The 20,584-nt window shown below is 39.9% G+C and overlaps 1 protein-coding gene across 2 annotated transcripts in view; it reads right to left on the minus strand.

Moving 5' to 3' along the window:
- Positions 1-4,141: 4,141 nt before the first annotated feature.
- LOC124167583 (nephrin) overlaps positions 4,142-20,584 on the minus strand; it is a 952,155-nt gene continuing 935,712 nt past the window's right edge. For both annotated transcript variants that reach the window (XM_046545557.1, XM_046545556.1), the window contains one exon: positions 4,142-4,720. In XM_046545557.1, coding sequence (XP_046401513.1) covers positions 4,620-4,720 — 101 coding nt within the window. In that variant the 3' untranslated portion in view covers positions 4,142-4,619. The remainder of the gene's footprint in view (positions 4,721-20,584) is intronic.

A 20,584-nucleotide genomic window follows, 5' to 3' on the forward strand; every position in this document is an offset into this window, starting at 1 on the left:
TTTGAAAATAATTCTCATGACGTAGACCAGGTGACAAGTACTGTGAGACTCCTGAAAGTCTCATCCGGATCTGAGCGATGGTCAATCATGGACAATGCCAGTACTTACTAGTAGGGCCCGCGGTTCGCTTATTTCACTACTGTAATATACTTATATTAGCTTGCTACCAAGGCTTACTACATTAATTGGAAATTTTTCTGACTGCATGACGGAAGCTTTGAGAAAAATTAGTGAGAGGAAATACCTAAATACTTTTCAAATTATTGAGCCTTACCGGGAACGGATGCATGCGAAATGTAGCATCTGCCGATTAATATTTACGATTGGCTCCAATTTGGCCATCAACACACGTGACCGGAAATTGGAAAGATTAAGGCTCCAATTCAGATATTGCAAATGGAACTCCGATTGCGAGGTAGTCTATGCTCGCGATGAGTTCCCATGAAGCACGCCGAGATTAATTGGCCTTTCAAGGTTCTTCCCGGAGAAATTCCTCAGGTTACGAGAGCAGTTACGAAATAATTGCCTCTAATGCCGTAAAGGGCAAACTACGACCACCTTACGACAACTCATATAAACCCGCATTTCGCATTTCATTTCTTTTAATATTCTCTTTTACCTCTCATCTTACTTCATAAGTCTATAAATGATAGGAATTCCCAAATATTTTCATTCTCTTGGCTGTGTACCGAAATCTTCAACTTCGAAGAATGAGTGGTCCATTATCAGCCCAATAGACCGTAAACCCAAATTCAACTATCGCTGGTGACTAAAAAGGTTATCCAAGAGAAGCATAACTATCCTGGATCAGTATAAAGACGGACCAGATATTTGGGAGGTACATCCAAAACTGTCTTCGGATCCTAAAAGCAATTGGGAATTTAAACATAAAAGACAAATCGGATATTGATAGCGTTTATGTACTTAAATTCGAAATGTGTGAAAAAGTCTAAGAAGGCGATGAAGACCAAACGTAAAAAAAGAAAGTCAAAGAACATCATACCGCAATGCCTGTAGTTCTCCAAGAGAATTTAGGAATCATGCCGTAGAATGACATGAGGTTCTCGTTAGTAAGCCCATCATCTAGATCAAAGACATGCATTTCTAAACATGTATTTTTGGTGATGATTGGTACAGTCGTAGAAGATGCATCTAATATGTGATATTTTTAGTGATTGTACTCCACAGGAGTAGTGTGTTGCATTGTATAATTCACCTTTCAAATGTTCATAAAAGAATTTTTGTGCTTAAATAAAATTATTATCAAACATTATGACATGGAGCCACCAACCCCTGCGCAAGGTCTCCCTGTAGAAGAAAATCTGGGGGAGGGGGTAGAGGGAGAGAGAAAATTGCGGTGGTACAAAGTGTTGTTGATGGCATAGAGGCCGCTGCTATGCCCGTAGTGCATTTGACTGGATAACAATAAACAGTACGTGAAACCAATGGTAGTAGTGGTACTCTATTGTTCAGAAACCTGGGCCGCGAGAACAATTTATCAGAAAAGAATAAATTCCTACGAGACGTGTTAGAGGAGGATAAAACCGGCAGATATAAGGGTGATAATCGAGGAATTATATAGAAGCATAGGAGAATAAAGGACACTATGGATGACTTTACGCCAAAAAATAATTCGTAGGATTGGCTACGTTGTAAGACACAACAGTTATATAAGAAACGTAAAGGAAGGAAAAATTGATGAAAAAGTCCCCAGACGAAGACCAAGGGGCACAAGCACCTAGGGTGGATCACGAGGGATTCGAGGGATATGTGTCTTAGGGAGGTAAAAGAACAAGCTAGGGATAGGGAGAAATGGTGGGCTTTAGTTTACAGTTAGACTTAAGATTTTAATTTTACGCGTGCACGTTCGTGGTCGATGGAGGAGTTAGAGAGTAGCGGGGTAAAATTTTCCTCTTCGAAAATTTGACTGGTGCCAGACATTTCGGAAGAGAAAATATTTCAAAAGAGGAGTGAAGGGCTCAATCCACACGCTATGGGCTCTTATTCCCACCCCGCTACCACTACGAACACTCATGTCAGTACAAGGGCAACCACTCCAGAAACTCACGAGAAGGAATTCACATGGCACATAACATGCAACATGCGACCAAAAAGTCAAGCGTGAAACAGATGGAACGCTTGAGAACAGTTTTAAAAAATAAGGGACGATATTTACGTAACACAATTAAGTAAGAAACTATAAACGCAACGATCTTCAATATACTGGCCGAGGAGCAGACAAGCAGGGATATATACCATCGGAGCGGTTTAAAAATGCATTATTCTCAACAGCGATCAGAGACCACAAAATAATTCACCGCAATGTAACAAAACGGGAAAACGGTAAATATGTTTATTTACTTCCACAACTTCAATTAAATCCACAAATAAATAATATTTACTTCTGCAAATTCCCAGAGGATAATGATGGTTGATCCATTTCTAGCTTTAAACCTTTGGCCTAGCCCTATCATCGTATATAACCTTATTTTGCGTTATAAATGTGTAAAATGTAATGAAAATAAATGGGTACATACCTGACTCCGATGGTATTATAATTCCGACGACCTCTTCGCCATACCGGGTTGGTTTTTCGTCTGGCTGGATGTCACCTCGAGGACCCAAATTCCCTTCCGGGGACTCGTGGTGGAGGCCAACACTTGTTACGCGCACCGAAGATAGTCAGCAACTAACAGAAGCCAGCTGTTCTCATTCGGAAGAATTATTGTGGAATCGTGCAATGGCCTCGCGGAGGGTCGAATTGGTTTCCTTAGCAAAGAAGACGGCCACGGGGGAACCAGTGCATCTGTTTTAGCTGACGCTCTGCATGCAGCGACCTTGAGGCCCTCAACACGTCAAATGGTTACTATGGGAGACGCTGCAATTACGCCAAGTGGCTCGAAGACTACCTTGCAAAGCACGCCGACAAGTTGAGAGATATACTGCTGCCTGAACTCATGGGCTTTCGTCCATCTCTCCACTGCCCTTGCCTTCGTCCTCAGTGCCGAGCACGTATTACTATGACAGCTGGGTCTCTATGCTAAAGACCAGCTCTCTGTCCATAGTTTTTACTTCTTTCTATATTCGCAATCGCAGCAATTGCATCAAAAAGCGGTCTATACCCAGGGGTTTTACCATAGAGGTTATATTACAATATTTATTGTTTCAATTTCCCCACCCTCCCCGTAACGACAAGTAAATAACGGCGCATAGACGGCGAATTGCTCAAGTTCGAATAATGGATTTTTTTATTGTTTGCTAACGTAGGGGTTACTTGAACTGAGGCATACTGTCTCTAGAATGCCTTTTTGGCCACGATTACTCGCCTTAAAGTTTCCTTGAATATTTCAAAATGTTCACGACTTTTAGAGTAGACCTTGCACAACATTTTGCTGCGTCTCTATTTTTGAAATTTTGTCCGAGTATTTCCTCATATATTTTTTTCGCGTTGGAGAGGCATCCCTCTTTACCTGTTCCGTACATTTTATTCAAGGTCTTCTCTTTCCGTTATTGCCATCCACTTGTCGCTCGACAACTGTATTCATCAGGCTGATGTCAATCATGTCTCAAGATAAAGCCGGTTAGGTTGTATCGTTTTCTTATCAAGATTTTCATGAGGTCAACTTTGCTACTCTTAAAAGGGGTAAAAGATTGTGAGTATTCAACTGTGTATTTTTTCAACAGGGTGTTCAATCGCTATAGAATTAAAGGCGGGATTTTCCATCTTGAGTTTCTTTTATCTTGCATTGATTGAAGCAAAATTGGAAAAGTAACTTTCAAGCTGAAAAGTGATACATAAGTACAATGCATCACTTTTTAGATGGATGCAGTGCACTGTAATAATAGATTCAAGGCAAAATACACTTGAACTTGCAAAAGTACCTACTGTGAGGGAATTAGAAAGGAATACTCTTTGTAATATAATTGTAATAGAAAAGGTAGTGTTTTGTCTACTGTCAATAGAAACACTTTGGAAATTTTAATGAAATTGCGGAGATGCATAGAATTTTGGTATAACTCAAGTTGCCAAAGATATATCAAAGCATATTGGATGGAATTTAGTAAATGAGAAATTTTCATTCCACCTGAACCAACAAAAGGGAAACTGAGTTATTGATACACGCAAAACAAATTACACATAAAATATCAAACTTAAGGTTTATTTCATTTAATTTTGTCAAACCTAAGAAGCATTGCTTGCTTAAGTACTTACAACAGCAGCTCCCGTGCACTTAGCTCGCAGTATAACACTCGTTCAATCACCTTATAACATACATTTCGTGCCCTTTCTCTCTCATTTACACAATCAGACTCATATTATATTTAAATACACTAACCATAAACTCCACACTCACTGTGGATAGAACAACGTTTTTTTTCTCGTGAGTACGTTTGACACACAGTAAACATTCACCCGTTAAGTAATCTTCATTTGCAATTCCTCTCAAAAGGAAATTATTAATATTTTTGGTCAATTTCACAAGTTTTGTCATCACTCGTTCCTCGGTTAGTGGAGTCAACGAGTACCCCCTATTTGGAGTCCATCGTTCACTTGGTCTACGGAAGAGTAAATTGCATAAGTTGAACAAACAAATAAAAAACGTCACAATGAAGTTCCCTCAGTTCTCCAGTCTTATATCACACGCTAAGGCCGATGTGACGTCTGGCAGATGCATTGCGAGGGAGCCGTCCGGAAATATTCCCACGTCCCGCGTGATTGCTGCAAATAAAGAGGTAAACACAACGTTAGTTTTATTTTGAGGGAATAATATCTTCCCTCCTGGAAAAGCATAGAAATGGAGAAAAGCAAGCGATATGAGATCATATTCCTGAGCACAGCGGCATCAGAAACGGGACCATTGAAAAAGGAGATGAATAGGAGAAAGGTGTTGAATATTCCTTTTAACTCTTCGCACTATTCCAATTCCTTTAGGAAGCTTCCTACTTCGATTAAATGCGCATCACTCAGTATGTAATAGCGGCTATTTCTCCTATATCTTCGAATGCAAAATGTATGAAATGCTGCATTTATAGAATTTTAGGTTGCTTTAAAACATACAAACAATGTTGATAGGAGATCTTTTGAAACACTTGCATTTATCTCAAATATAAAGTTTTACGTCGGAGTAAATTGTGGCAGTAAGATATTCTCATTCGATAAGCATGTACATATTGTTCAGGGTATAGAGCAAGTGCTTTGGAAAGTTTAAGATGGCAGTACATATAAAATTCGAGGAATCAAGCGAGATGGAGTGGAATTGATTCATAATGAAACACTGACTTGCAATTTTCCACAATTTTATTTTTGTGGAAAATTGCAAGTCAGTGTTTCATTATGGTAGTACATGTTTTCAATAAGCAATACCTGAAAATCAAATCAGACAGTGGGGTAATTAAAGTGTCCTTTTAGACATGTTTCGAGAGTTACCTTGATGGGCTTCCTTTTTACTGACAACCCCAATCTACAACTACGCATGCATCTAAAATATGAGAAAATCACAAATGAGAACTCACTGACCGTCATTGAAGGAAAAATTGGGAAATTTATCATACAAATTTAAAAGAAGAAATCCGAGATAGTTTTATTTGGGAGAGAGAGATCAGTGAACAAAACCATACCAAAGATAATACATTGGAACACGTGGAATCATTCGCCTACCACATGATTACTATTGCCTGAGATAGTTGAAGTACAACAGATATTGTCATATTTCGCAAGCAAAGACCGCTCCATTAGCAAAAGATTAGAAACTCGGAAACAGTTCGTAGAAAATATATAAATTAACACTTTCCCGGCAAACAATACGTATAAACTCTTCCGTAGCCCTACGACTCTTCTCGGGATTCCGCGCGGGTAATATTATGTAAGAGTGCCGACGTTTCGGGTGCCGACGTTTCGGGATATTTGATCAGCAGCTCTTGGAATAGAAGTCTTAAAAGAGTTGAGCTTGCCAGAGCTAAGTCTCCGCTGGTCCACGGTCCTCCGCGACAACAATCGGGACGCGACCAATCCGGCCCCTCCTAATGCTGAGCTTCAACGGTCGCTTCAAATATTCTTTCAGTAGCCGTGAGAATGGGTAACTAGTCAGTTTCCGAAACATCGGCACTCTTACAGTACGTTGAAACATTCATGTAGGCAGGGGCACACTGCGCATCCGGCACTTAGAAAATTGGGAAAGGTGAGCAGAAAAGACTCGAGGCCTTCTCGATTTGGCAGCGAATGCTTAAGATCAAATGGACGGTTAAGGTGAGACACAAAGAGATTTATGGAAGATTAGGAAAAGACGGGAAGGTGTGGAGCAACATTACGCCAGATTACGACACAGACGTTAGGCAATGAAGTAATTACACGAGGATAATATGTAGAGAAGTCCGTTTAAGAAGGTCTAGAGATTAGTACTTGAGACGGATAACTACGGACGAGGTTTTTTGAGACGTTAGTACTGGATAGTGGGGACATGCCAGATCCCCAAGTTATTCATTTAATTTCTTAATAACTTGTGATATTTTGTCAAAACCACCGCCGTGCACATTTAAAAGATTAAATTGTTTTCCACACTTTTAGATTATTAGATCTTGATATTTTCAATATTTAATATTTTTTCATAGTTTTAGAAAAAAAACTTGCATTTTTGGTGAAATTCATATTTGATTTTCTATTCATTCAGGTCCTGGGAACTCATAATTCAATTATTGTAACAATTAGCAAAATAAATTAATATACACCACTTCACTTCACAATGGTAATAACTTCAATGCAAAGAAGACGAGGTATCATCTATAGCGCAACTAGTGGCGGCGGGACAGACCGAGATCACTTTGCACAGCGTTTACACTTCGCGAGGGTGAGATGGAATGACCAAAAACCAGTTCGGTGGAAGGAGGGGAGTAGACTTGAAGCTGCACAGTATCTAAGCGATGTAGCCAAATCACCCTCGAAGTATGCAACAAATTTACCAGCCTTGGGATCTGCTATGACCCCGCGGCAGAAGTTAAGGGGTAAGGAAGGAAACAATGGAAGAAGGACATGAGTAAGCTGAGTGCGCTACCTTGGGATTAGGAGAAATGGAGGACTGCAGACTACCGATCCTATGACTGTTATATTTATGTACTCTATCATCTCCTCACCTAAAATATTGCCAATATGATCGCGAAAATTGCGATGAAAACGACTATATTTCAGAACTTAAGACGTTGGCAACACAGTTTTGCCGTAAAAATTGGTTGCATAATAGATAACCATTCCTTCATGACATCGGGTTGTCAAATTTTTCCAGGTGTTAATAATCGTGAAATGAAGAAACAGGAAATTCCGTAGGCGCCCACGGCTGGCCAGCGAACTCGTCAGTAAAACGCTTGTGCATTTCATATTTGAATATGAATTTATGAATAAAGCATTGCATTATAGATACAACACCAATTTGCTGCTAATGCGTTACCTCTTTATTTCTGGGGTCGACAACCACTAATTAGCAAAGATAGGAATACAAAATAAAACGTTGACTGGAAACCTATTTTCATGAAGAAGAGAGAGTTGTAAAGTACTCCTTTCACCCCCTCCCCTAATTGCTGTCCCCTCTTCAGCCCCACAATTGGTAATAATTTGCTCGTATCATGTTTGGTTCCACCTTGAATTTGACCTTAAGTTGTCTTAATCTTGGTCAGTTAATAATAAACTTCTGTGGACAATACGAACGTTTTTCACGCATTATTACCTATTGCATTACTCCATAAAATATCGCCTTCTGCTCTTAGTTTTCTTGAGGGTTCTTTTCATTCACAAATCCAGATTCGACCTATAAATGAATCGGGGGAAAAAACGTCCATTGAAATGAATCAATTTAGCTGATGGAAGCCAAAAATTATCGATTATATATTTTCTTGTTCGATATATTAATCGGTATCGATATTTTTCGCCCCTTTGGTCGCTATTACTAACACCAATTATAGATATTTAAAAAATATCGCCCCGCCCTATTCAAGTACACCTCACTCATTCGAAAAAACGAATGCTAGACTAGCATTTCACGCGAATACTAGCGGTAATGTTTATAAGGTTTCTGAGGAAGAGAATCACGTTTTTGAATCGTCACAAAGAAGCTCTGTAATCTCTTTACGTTTTTCTCTCGCACACAGCTTCCGCAATGTGTAACTAATCAATTGGGTGAGGATCACATGACCCACTCACGTCCGTATTTTTCAGCCGCGGAATTTCAAAAGAGCCTTCGCGCAAAGTAAATCTGTGTCATTCTCAATCATTTTATTTTCTCACCTGCACCCTTGCACGCCGGCGCCATCTGCATTCGAATTTCACGCAAATAAAAAGCTTCACACATCCACTTCGTAGTCATGGAACGATTTTGTAATTCGAAACATTCCACTGCGCGTAGCGGTATTCCTATCAAGTACGCCAACGACTTCTCTTTTTGCCTTGCACAGCTATCAGCCCTTGGCGGAGTTTCTGGGAAACTTGATTAATATATGGAAGGGGATACTACAGAAAATAATTATATTTTTCTGGCTTTTAAGACTAATTTTCGTCAACTTTGCATGAGTGCAGCGACGGCAGTGGTTTTAAATTCTCTGTTTGTCCTTTAGTAACGAAAATAGCGGAGCATAATTTTAAAACAACTTTTGGACCTTATATTATAATTTATTATTTTTGAGTTTTACAGCAGTATATGATTTAATAAGAGTCTGTATCTACAATATACTTATTTGCTTAGTTAATCATTTAAAAAAAAGCTAATTTTGCCCTTAAATATAAAACTGATAATATTCAGATTTAACATATATAAAAAGTATAATAAAAAGAATGAATAATTAAGATTACAGAGAGGACGGCTTTTCGAAACCTCCTCTTCAATAATGCAGAGGGCTTTGAGAGATCCAAAAAGAGGGTATGGTATTGAAAGAGGCAGGAAGTCTGCAAAAAAGTGGTCTGTGGGAGAGAGAGAGACGGATTTTGGATTGGTGTAGTAGCTGATTGTTATGAAAGACGCGAATGGGAATGTGGAATGAAAGGAATGGGAGTGACTGAGACGATCCGTCCCAACCACCCTCGTTGTCCATTCTGCCTGCATGCTAGGATGCATGAAGGAAAAGGTGGAACTTCGTATTCACATGATTTACATTGAGGAAATTCCACTGGACTGGGAATCGAACCGCGGGTTTCGACTTATCGGGCGACGGCGCTTTCCACATTCCTGATTTTTCAAGACCATTGTACGGAGGTTGGTGGAAGTACTAGATATGAAGGCCCTCAAGACGGGCCTTCATATCTAGTAAGGTGCAACGCGAGGCAGATTAGAATTCCAAGAATCGGTTGAGAGCCTCAAATCTGCGTGACCCGAAGATGCCAAGGTTTCGTGCTTCGACTTCTGTTCTGGAGGAGTTTTTTCTCTTAGCAATTTGCGTTTTTCACCTACGTTCACTCGACATGATTTCATGTTACTCATTTACGAGTATTCAGTTTACCAGAGTGGTGTGCTACCGCACAGCAACAGCTCACGACCCCTTTTTATCAAGAAATCAATACAATTATAAAAATATTGTGTGCGGTGAATCGCTCATGGGTGTTCCTCCAGGTTATATTTAGGCCGAAGCTTCAGACTTGTCAGGCATCGATGCCAGAGTGGGCCAGCTAAACATAGAATACGTCTAAGCATTACACCTGGAGGAGAACCTGAGAACAACTCACCAATATAAATTGCCTGGAAAACGATAAGTCTGCCGTCACTGCTGTACGTGGACGAAGGTCATGGCGTTAAATATTCACTTAATGCTATTATATTTTAAACGGTATTTTTGTGATAAGGCTCACGTAGTTAAAGATAAAAAAATTCATAGAGAGATAAATGATGGCATGTGCTTTCTTGAGCGTAGCTATCAAATTTTGATTAAGGACGGCTAGCCTATAATGGAATTTAGCAGAAATCACATAAATAAATATGGTAATTTAATAAATCACCCTCAAGAGCAACAAAATTCGAGTTTTAACAGGACGGACTGGTCCATTTATGTAGCAATGCTTTCTCCATTGGCAACAGTTAGCTCTGCCATCTAGCGGACGATCGCTAGAGAGACAACAATGAAGGAGAAGGGTTTCAACGCAGCTTGTATTGGAAGGCTGAGTGGCGTGAAACGAATATGTGTATCCACAGGTTCACACACATCTCGCCACAGATACGGCGAACCTTGGCCTTTGAGCGGAATTCACCGTTTGAGGGGAGAGTGCCCTATGGCGTAAAAATGAAATAAATTCGACGGAATCAATTTGCAGCGTACGAAGAAACGGAAAAAAACGTCATTGAATCCATCTTTATGCTTCAGTTACCTGCTCACTGAAATAACTGAATCTCACATTTATTCCGAGAAGTACGTACCTCATACACAAAGTGAAAGAACTCTGGCATATGGTCGATGCAGTTTCTCTGCCTTTGCCTGCTTACCTTTCGCAGCCGCCAAAAGAGTGCCTCGCACTAATTAAAGTGCAGCGCCACGCACGGACCGAGTGAGGAAAACATTTAGCCTAATGGCTTCCTTAATTAAAAAGATCATCTAGAAATATTTCCCGCCGCTCTTCATTTTCCTCGGATCTTCTCCTTACCTCGGCAGAAAGACACTCCGTGTGTCTTCGCAACTCCTTTCATTCGTTGACTATGATGCCAAGGGGGAGAGGATGGACGGAAAGTAAGACGGAATGGATTCAAAACAGCGCACAGTGGGCTAGAATCGAAAAAAGCTGGCCAAAACCTCAAAATCGATTTTTTTGAGCTAGGAAGTTGAAACTTCGCATACACATTCTCAAATAAATTGTGCATAACTACCCATATTATTTTGGTCCTGTGTTTTCACTTTAACAATATATGTGAGGTCAAAGTTGAGCAAATTTAGCGAAAAACGACCACCCTCGATTTTTTCTGAAAATTGCCGACTTTATCCTCGTGCAGTGGTTTTATAATTAGTATTATCGACAAAACTGTTATACTATCTTAATTTAAACTTCTTATTCTTTCATTTAAAGGGTTTTTAAAAATTTTGTTTCGTTAATAACCATAGATACATAACAAAATGGCGGAGCCTGTTTTCAACCCATTTTTTTTTACATAAACGTAGAAAAAAAGTAGACATTATCACCGGCTTACACTAAGTAACTTATATCATTTCGTTCTTTGAAGCTTCTACATTGTGAATCTAAAGTCAAACCTTGCACCAATTTGCAACCCCGAATTTTAAATAGTTTTTTCGAACGCTCGGACGACTCCGGTTCTGGCCGGCGGCGGCGGAGAGTACGGCGGCGCGGCAAGCGGGTGGATGCAATATGGCCTCATTCACTTTTATGTGTGGATAACAGATATATTAGTGACAGAATATAATCACCAGAAAGTAAAATTTATAAATATTGCTACGAATGCTATTGCTATTGCTCCGTTTCCCCACTTTAAGCACGCGATTTAAGTCCATTCTCCATGGAAAGCACTCACAGAAAGAAAACTTTCAGTGCACCTCTTGCAGTGCCCAGCGATTGCATAATGAGAGTCATTCAACTAATTGTTGAGCTAAGAAATCAGCTGGGGTTTCAGCGGCCACAGAATGGAAGCTAAATATGTTTACGACTACGGAAATTGGTATTTTTGAAACATACAGTAGTACCGAGCCGTCTTGTAGGCCTTAGTCCCTTCTATCATGGCAACTACATAGACAGGACCTCAGTGCTCCCCGCGGAATATTAATTGAGTCTGTCAATTTGGGCGATCTTTAATCATCTTTCAAAGTAAAATTCGCAACGCGGCGATGAGCACGCCGAGCAATCGATTTATTCTTCCTTTTTTTTTGCATCATATTTACTCTTGCGAGAGATACTTGTAGAAAGTTATGAACTCAATAGATTATGCTGGGTGTGCATTTTGAATAATGAGAATACACTCATTTTAAGAAAATTATCGGTGATATTGCTACAAAACTCAAGTAGACTCCGAAGTATGCTCTTTCAGCATCAACACGATTCTGCAGGCGAGAGTTTTCCGCACTTACGCTCCCTAGAGGTAAACAACTGGCCCAATCCTTCAGACCACGCGTGCAAGCCACTTTGACAGGATTCCGAGTGTCTTGATTGCGTCCTTTGAGAGTTGTATTCACTTTGAGGAAGAGAAAAAGGTCTCCCGGAGCTACATCACGGCTGTAAGGGAGGCTCGGGAATCGTCAGTGACCACGATTCCTGGTTTCGTTTGCTCTCTTCCAAGGAGCTTGCGGATCGTGAAACAATCGCCTGCAAAATTTAGTTGATGCTGAACTTTGAAAAATACTGGAGTTTTTAAGCCATATCACTGATAAAGGTATAAATGACTTTATTATCGCTACTTCAAAACACAGCCTATATCAAGGCGAATGAAAATCTAGTTAAGTGGTCCCAAGCAATGCAAATTTACCAGTGAAATTTAGATCTCTCAACCTACAGCGATGCTTGTGGCGATGAAAATTTCCATTTTAAAATACATCTAGTGCCCAAGCGGAGAATCCATTATCGTAATATCCGTGTGTTCAAAATTCAGAAGAATAGGCGCCCCACGATTATCTATTTTCTGTTCCAATTGCACGAGGCATTCCTTGAATTCCGGAGCTAAGGAAGAGAGTCGACCACAAAATAGCAGGCAGTGTCACAAAGCGGAAGGGGACGGCAAAAGGCCAGTGGCGAAAAGGATCATGGGAATTCATGAGCAGCAATCAGGGCGAGTACAGGCGTATTGGGGGGGGGGGCAGGGGCAGCAGGGTCTGGAGGAGACAGACAAGGGGATTTACTCGGAGAGGGAAAAATATGGGGAACGGAAGGGATATTGGACACCGACTCCCCCAAAACATGTGAAATTCCAGACAATAGCTACAATATTTGTTCAGGAATCTAAGTTATCGGCCGTGATTGTGTGTTAAGTATTTGTAAAAATATGCTCGGCTCGGATCACTACAGTAACGAATTACTGATGCTAAATTAGGATGACTCTGAAAATTGAAAACAAAACATTATGATTTCACTACCAACTTTTCCTTGACACGTAATTGAAAAGGGTCAAGTGTGAATTTGATTCAGTTTTTACTTTTTTCTTCCTCAACAGTGAAGAGACTTAGAATCAATAACGCGCTTTTCTTCACTGCTATATCATAAATTTAGCAAAAATATCTTATCGATAAATTCATTTCGCCAAATTGGTTAAGTAGCAATAAAAGCTCATGGAAACACCGAGAGCACCTGTCCAATCCTTATCATTTTATAATATAATTGGAGTAAAATTGCACGACTTATTTGCGCTTTTTTTTACTAATTACATTGATTAGAGGAAAAATAACTTTTAAATGAGGGCAATACAAAAAATCTTGTTCATGAGGAGGAAAAGAAATTGAATATCTATAAACGCTAAAATCTGCTTCATTAAAATAGATAAACAAAAAATAAGCTAATTTACCTTCTGAGACTACAATAACACCATGGTAAAGAAAGGCCCAAATAGGAAGCAGACACATTGGAATAATAGAGTAAATTATTTATAATATAATAAAATATTAATATATAAAATATTGAAAGCAAAAAATAATTAAGAGAATTCAATAGACAGTTATTGATTTCCCGGGGACCTATGCCGGTTTTTATAAAGGGGCTGGCTTTACTGCACAAAAGGAAAATAGTGAAGGGACGGGGGATAGAGCGAGAAAGTTCTAGCAAGTAAGAAACGAGAAGAATAACCGGAAGTCTGTGCTTCATTGTGGTTCGTAGATGACCGAATTCAATTAAAATATCCGAAAATCCTGCACATCATCCGGACGCATTTCTTACATAATTTTTCGAATCACTGTCTAGGCTATTGTCGAAATTTCTCCAGCGGAAAAACAATTTTTCTGCACGAGTTATCCGTGGGCGACCGTTGAGCATTATCACAGGAGAAGGAGAGCCGGAGGGGAGCGGGGGGAGCGGTAGGATTTTCTCAAATACAGCGGCTGAGGAAGGCGGACGGGTCACTACGGAAAAATTACGAGAAAGAAAATGGAGTTGGCTGTGCGGGCATAAGCCGGGAAGCTCAGGGCTTTGTTATGAAAGCCTGGCCTTATGGCGGCAATTCTAGACGACGGCAAGAGCTTTCCGCGAAGAAACAGGATGAAAATAGGCGAAATATAGAGAGAAAGGCAGGGAAAGAAGGAGGTTCTCCCAAGGGAGTCAAACGCAGCGCTGCCACGCTCGCTCTGCACACGGCCAGTTGAAGGCAAAGCCGTTGCTCGACGTCACACAATCCAGCCGGAGTAAGACACAAGCGGGCATGCGGCAGAGACCCCAGTAGAGATGCACGGACCTAAATGTGCACAACCTTATCCTCCCACTTTTATTTAGACTACCTAAGGCCTACGCGAAGCACGGGAAAAGTGCTTCCCACGGTATTCTTATGGCAGAGTTCAACTCAGTTTAACTTTAGTATCTCTTCGAACAACTCGATTTAAATGCCAATTAAATTTTATCCAAATATTTGAGCACTTGGGAAAAAATTAATACGATTGAAACGGAATTTTAGGCAGTTTTTACCGGTAAAAAATAAGAATATTCGTCACGTCACACAATAACCTGATTGTAGATTTCGTGAAACACAAGCAATTACATATAGTCTCAAACTTTATCGCTAATTTTATGGTCAACTTTTCTTTCATTTGAAACGCAGGGCATTATTGTGCCCTAGGATAAAATAACCAGGCTAATGGTAAATAAAAACATTCCGATTGACGTATTTCTTTGAACGAGGACCAAATATATTGGATAAAATAGTATGAAACGCTTCATGATCGTGAGTAGTGATACATTGATACATTGGTACTGACCATATATTAATGTCCAAAATTGTGTTATATAAGAAATTATTATTATAGCACACAAAAAACGGGCCTCCTAATTTTAGACATGACAATGGAAATTCTGATATTTCGGCCTATATAACTCGGAGGCTACGGCAGAAACAAATGAATGATCACTCTTATTACCTCTATGTTTATCGTTTAGGGTGACGTTCCCTTCTGTTTACGGAGAAAGCATGTGTTAAGCCAGCAAATTACATGTTCGCAACTTTAAAATTAATATCATTCAGACCCATGAGTGAAATAGCCAACCAATCAAAGCTCAAGCTGAGCATCCATATTGAGATTGATTTTAGTGAACTTTGAGAGACAATAATATTGCTGTCGATAGATAAGATAATTTGCCTTGATGCTGGCTACTTCCAAGAAATATCCTATGCTAATTTTCAGCCTATGCTCCAGTATGCCAAACATAGTCACCTGCAAAATGGAAACTACCCAAAGAATGGATCAGAATTGACAACCAACAAATGGTCCGTTTCAAGCGACATTTTTCTCCACCAATCGCAGAAAAGTGAAAAGGTATTTCCTCAATCGGGTGTTCCTATTTTTGGAAAATAGTCCCACTAGTAAGCTGCTGGCCAAATTACCGGAATCTACAATATGAATAACACTATTGATGGACGAGGGAGAACTAGGAATTTGCCTCTTGATGCGAAATTTCCTAGGCGTTGCAATTAGTGTTTATCATCGTAGAGAAAACTTACAAAAGTGGATGATTAATGTTAGCATCAGTAGGTACTATTGCTGTTATATGAAAACAAGTTTGTCCACCATAAATAGATCATGCGTTATTCTTATCAAAGGACCACACCACCACCTTTTTTGATGTCAAAGTATGTTTTTCGTGTGACATGGGTATTGAGAGAAGAGCAAATTCCAATCAAGCAAGCGCGAATGTTCCGATGCACCGTGAGTCTCGGTTTCAACAAAAAAATACTGGTTTTATGATTAAGTTTTCATCCGTTCCTAAACATTCCAAAATCAAAGCGTTGAGTGTGCACTAGCTTACGCTTCAAGTCCATTCAAAAGAAGTTATTTTTTTGGAACGACGAGAGCGTTCCCGTCGTGTTGATGCGAAATACACCATGGCCATTCGCAAAACAAATCCTATTTGCAGAAGAGTGGAAATAATATCTCCACACCACTCTACCAAACAGGCGGCTCTAAAATGATTTCAAAAGTTACCGGTACTCAAAAGTGTTCGCTAATCTGTTAACGGCAGCCACCGAAATATCACCGCTGTTACACATGAACCATTTTAAGGATAGTTCGCCTAGTAATAACGAGATCATTCAAGGCTATGAGGAACGGTAATGTTGGCGGTAGTTTTTATTCGTCGACATCAAAATGGCAACGTTTTATCCAGGCAGTGCCATAAAACGAATTTATGCGAGACATTTTTTCCCTTAGGAGCATTCACGAGCGCAAAAGAGAGAGATATCACATCCAAAGTGTCGTCATTAATAACGTCGCCTATGTTTCCTCTATCAAACCACGTGCTACCGTAAGGTGCTTTAATAATAGCTTTTATTCTGAAATACACGCGCAATGATAAAAATATTTCCGCATACGCATTATTAATACCATTTGGTGACAAATAATGTTTTGAGCAGATTTTATAATTTTTACTTTGACAACATGGCACCTAATATTTTTTATAGTTTGTCAGAAATAGACGAAGTATATAGAGAAATGGGAGATCCAATCGGGTAAATAAATTAAATGAACGGTAATATAAGATTGCAGCACTTGCGATTCAGAAAAAATATGTTTTGGGATATTCCAATCATTTTCTGCATCTGTTGGTTCTACCTTCCCTATCCTGCCATTCTCTTGTCCCTCAACGAATGTCTTCATCAGGCCATCATGTCTCAAGATGAGGCCGATTAGGTTGTTTCTTATCTTTTTCTTATCAAGGTTTTCACGAGGCTTCTTATATTTCCTCCTATTCTATAGATTTCCTCATTACTTATGATAACATTTGATTCTCGTCCTCAATTAGAAATGAAATTTTAAATGATATTAATCAACACGAAAACGAACACCATTTTTTGTAATCAGCCAATGAAACCCTTATGATTAATCTAGTGGTCTAGGATTTTGCCATTTCAATCTCGGTCCACTGCGCACAACGTATTTATCAGCGCCCGGCGAAACATTGTGGAAATGTAACTTTGTACGCAGTCACACACACGGGCGCAAAGTTAAATAGATCCGGGTTCGAATCTCGGCTAAGTCAATTAATTTTTTCTCGCCGAACTTCATCCTTTGGTTCATTGTAGAAATGCCTGACGTCCAAGGGATGAGAATTTCGACGCATATGTAAATATCAACACAAGCAGCTTTAGGCCCTTAGTGTCATACCCTAGGTGATGTGAATTACATGCAATAAATGGAGACGTTATTTGAAGGCATACCTACTTGGATAACAGGAATGAATCAAAACTTTGCTAATTCTACAAAGTTAACACACTAGTAAGATTAACATTCATCATACACTGCATAGAATAAATTCGCAAGTGGATAATTAATTGTGGAACTAGAACAGCTTGATTATTTGGTGATACTGATTTACATTACTTTGGTAATGGCACAACATGAATCAGGTAATATTACAATTGCTTGGAAACTTACAACTGTCTTTCATTTTCGTTTCAATGCGCAGAAGGCGACGGGCACTCTTGTAAACACGCACACCCTGCTGCCATCTATGGAGGTGTTTTCGAAGCACAAGGTGGGCGGGACGAACCCTTAATTTAATTAGGGCAAGTCGTGTTTGGGGATTTGAGCAATTGCGGAGGGCACTTAAAGGGGCCGAAGGTGGTTGAAGGGTCGCTTGGAATAGTCCTTGCGGCTGGAAGAGGGGGAGGGGAACAAGACTTCAAACAAGGAGGGAGAAGAACCTGCGATTGGTCGATACGAGTATACATCTGCGCAATATCACTCAACCCGCCTCAGCAGGCGTATGGCGGGAGGTGATAAAATAGGAACCCACTGGAGTTATTTGCCTACTGAGTTCCACCGTATTACTGTTCCACGAAGAAACGATTTCTTATACGCATCCGTAAAACGTTATTTCATTTTATAACTTTTGCCGAACGTTAAAACGTTTTGAAGCTCTCAGATGAAGTTCAACGTGTCTCCGATAGATATCAGTTCTTAATATCTCATGCGATTTGTGGGCAGCGAGTAGTCACGAGAGGCTGAAGGTCTACTTCCTGTAATAGCTGTTCAATATTCTCTGTTCGCTCGCAACACATTTAACATGGATCGTGCAGCAATCATTTGGATTTCATTTAGTTCACGGAGTGCATGGATTCACGTTAAGATTAGTAAATTAATGAAAGTTCAAGAGTCAAAGGGTCAGCCTTTCAATGACTTGAACCTTATGTAATTATAGCCTTGAGTCAAGCTTCCGCAGTTACGGTTGAGCCTGTGAATAATATTCCTTTGATTCACCTTATCCCCCTACGATATTAAGTATCGTAAGTTCCTCCAGGCTAGATATAAATCGATCCAAATCATTGAAAAACTCATTAAATTGACGGATATTGGCGATATTTCGTGGAATTATAGTTCTTTCAGCATGCTAAAAGATAGAATTCTGTACTTTCCACTGTTTTGTAGATATATTTTAACAATAATGTGTCATTGTCGTGGGGGAAGAGCAAACTAATCTTGTAAAGCAATTGATAAGGTGCGAATGAAGTACGAAGTAGTCATTTTAAAAATTTTACGTGAACAATTTGTGTTGCGTGTGTATATCGAAACCCTGATGACAATGGCGGAGGCAAGGTGAAATCGACCTCTTTATAACAGTGATGATCTCATTTCTTTGAGAATTTAATCATTTAAGTATAGTTATGAGTCTTGGTCATCATTTTTTGTGAACTTTTCGGGAGTAGAAAGTAGACCATTGTCAATAATCACCTGTATCTTTAACTTTAAATTCGATTTGATCATGAGATAATCACTTCCGAGATAAAATTAATGCTAACCGCAGTTAACGCTATATACTCAGGTAATATCCAGATTGTGTGTCACGTGATTGATACGAGTCATTGGCCCGGCCATGATGGAGCGCGAGTGATGCGACCCCTTAATTATACGCTGAGGGTAAAAGAGCCCAAAGTTGCTGTGCTCCTCTAACGGTTTTATATAAAACTATAATTTCGGAAATAGGGAAGCAGTATGAGTAGCAGTGGGAGGAGCAAGAGAGGAATTATCAGCAGAATTGTGCAGGCGTATAAAGCATTCCACCAAAAGAAATATCCACATACGGCGGGAAATTTAAGTGTTAAAATAAGGAAAAAAATGATTAATAAAGGTGATTAAGCCACGGTGATATCATTACGGAGTCACCCGCAATGCACAAATTATTTATCTTTGATATCTCTGGTATATTTTTCGCACAAGGAAACAATTAATTAGAATTTGCACTTACAATTAGAGCATGCTTCTCTACGGATGTGAGGCTTGGACAATGTGAGAAGCGAAGAAATTAATGGAGGCTCTCGAATTGTGGTTCTATAGAAGAATAATGAGAATCGAATGTATCGCCAGAGCTAGTGATGAGGAAGTCCTAAGATGAGTAGGAGAGTAGAGGGGCCTCGTTAAAAACTTAATGAAAAGACGAAAGAACATAACCGGCCATATCTCGAGACATGATGACTTGATGTAGACATTTGTCGAGGGACTTGTAGATGGCGTGAAAAGATGATGTGATAGGAGTATTGAGTGGAAGGCTAAATAAAACCAATCTTAGGATAGCTGAGCGGAGATGATTAGTATTCATAGGGCGTATCTATTTCTCCGAATCCACGCGCGAATACCTCAGCGTTTAGAAGTTATCGTTGGGGGAGTGGATTGAGGTGAGGAGGGTCTCCATGAGAGGGGGGGTGTCTCCAGGGAGACGATCGTTTGCGGGAACAGTCTCCATGCAACTGCGGAAGGGGGGGGGAGGGATTTTCGGTCGTTTCGGCGGAGGCGTGAATTACTCCAAGGGATGAGGGCTGTTCCTCTTCACCTTTGACCCGGGTCTCCCGTAAACCCACCGCAGTCTGGGGATGGAAGGGTAAACTGTTGGTCAGAGGAACCTGCGAGGATAATCAGCGGACGCAAGCCATTTGTAGTTTGGAAATTGCTCAATAGGGTGCGTGGAGGATGAGGTCACCTACCCATCATCCCCTCAACCTTTTCCTGAAAAAGTATCTCACTCGACAACGTCGACCATTGCGTCTACCTATTCCGGTGTCTATCAGTGGTCGCTATCTCAGGTTGGGGAAGGGCTTCGCAATTTTCCCTATGATTATTCAATCATCTTGTAATGGTACTACCCATTCTTGAGGGTTAGTAGCCCCGAGTGAAAAAATACCTAGGATTTCATTTCCGGCTAAGGTGCAGCTGCAGCCAGCTTTAACAGTTGAAAACTACAATGATCAATGGCTTAGCGTATAAAAAATAATAAGCTTTAATTGCCGTAATGCAAAATTTAAATGAATTAATCCTCCCTTTAAAAAGCAGTACCTTGATTGTCATTGAAAAACATCTGCGTAATGTTTTAAATTTTCATTGATTGTCATTATTTAATTTCTAATAAATTCTATTACTTCATTTCAATGCATGCATTGGTATTTACTTAGGGCTATTTCGGCCACAATGAAAAACATGTTCAACCAGAGAGAATTACCTC

This window comes from Ischnura elegans, chromosome 11 (genome assembly GCF_921293095.1).
Source record: "Ischnura elegans chromosome 11, ioIscEleg1.1, whole genome shotgun sequence".
Classification (NCBI taxonomy): Eukaryota; Metazoa; Arthropoda; class Insecta; order Odonata; family Coenagrionidae; genus Ischnura; species Ischnura elegans.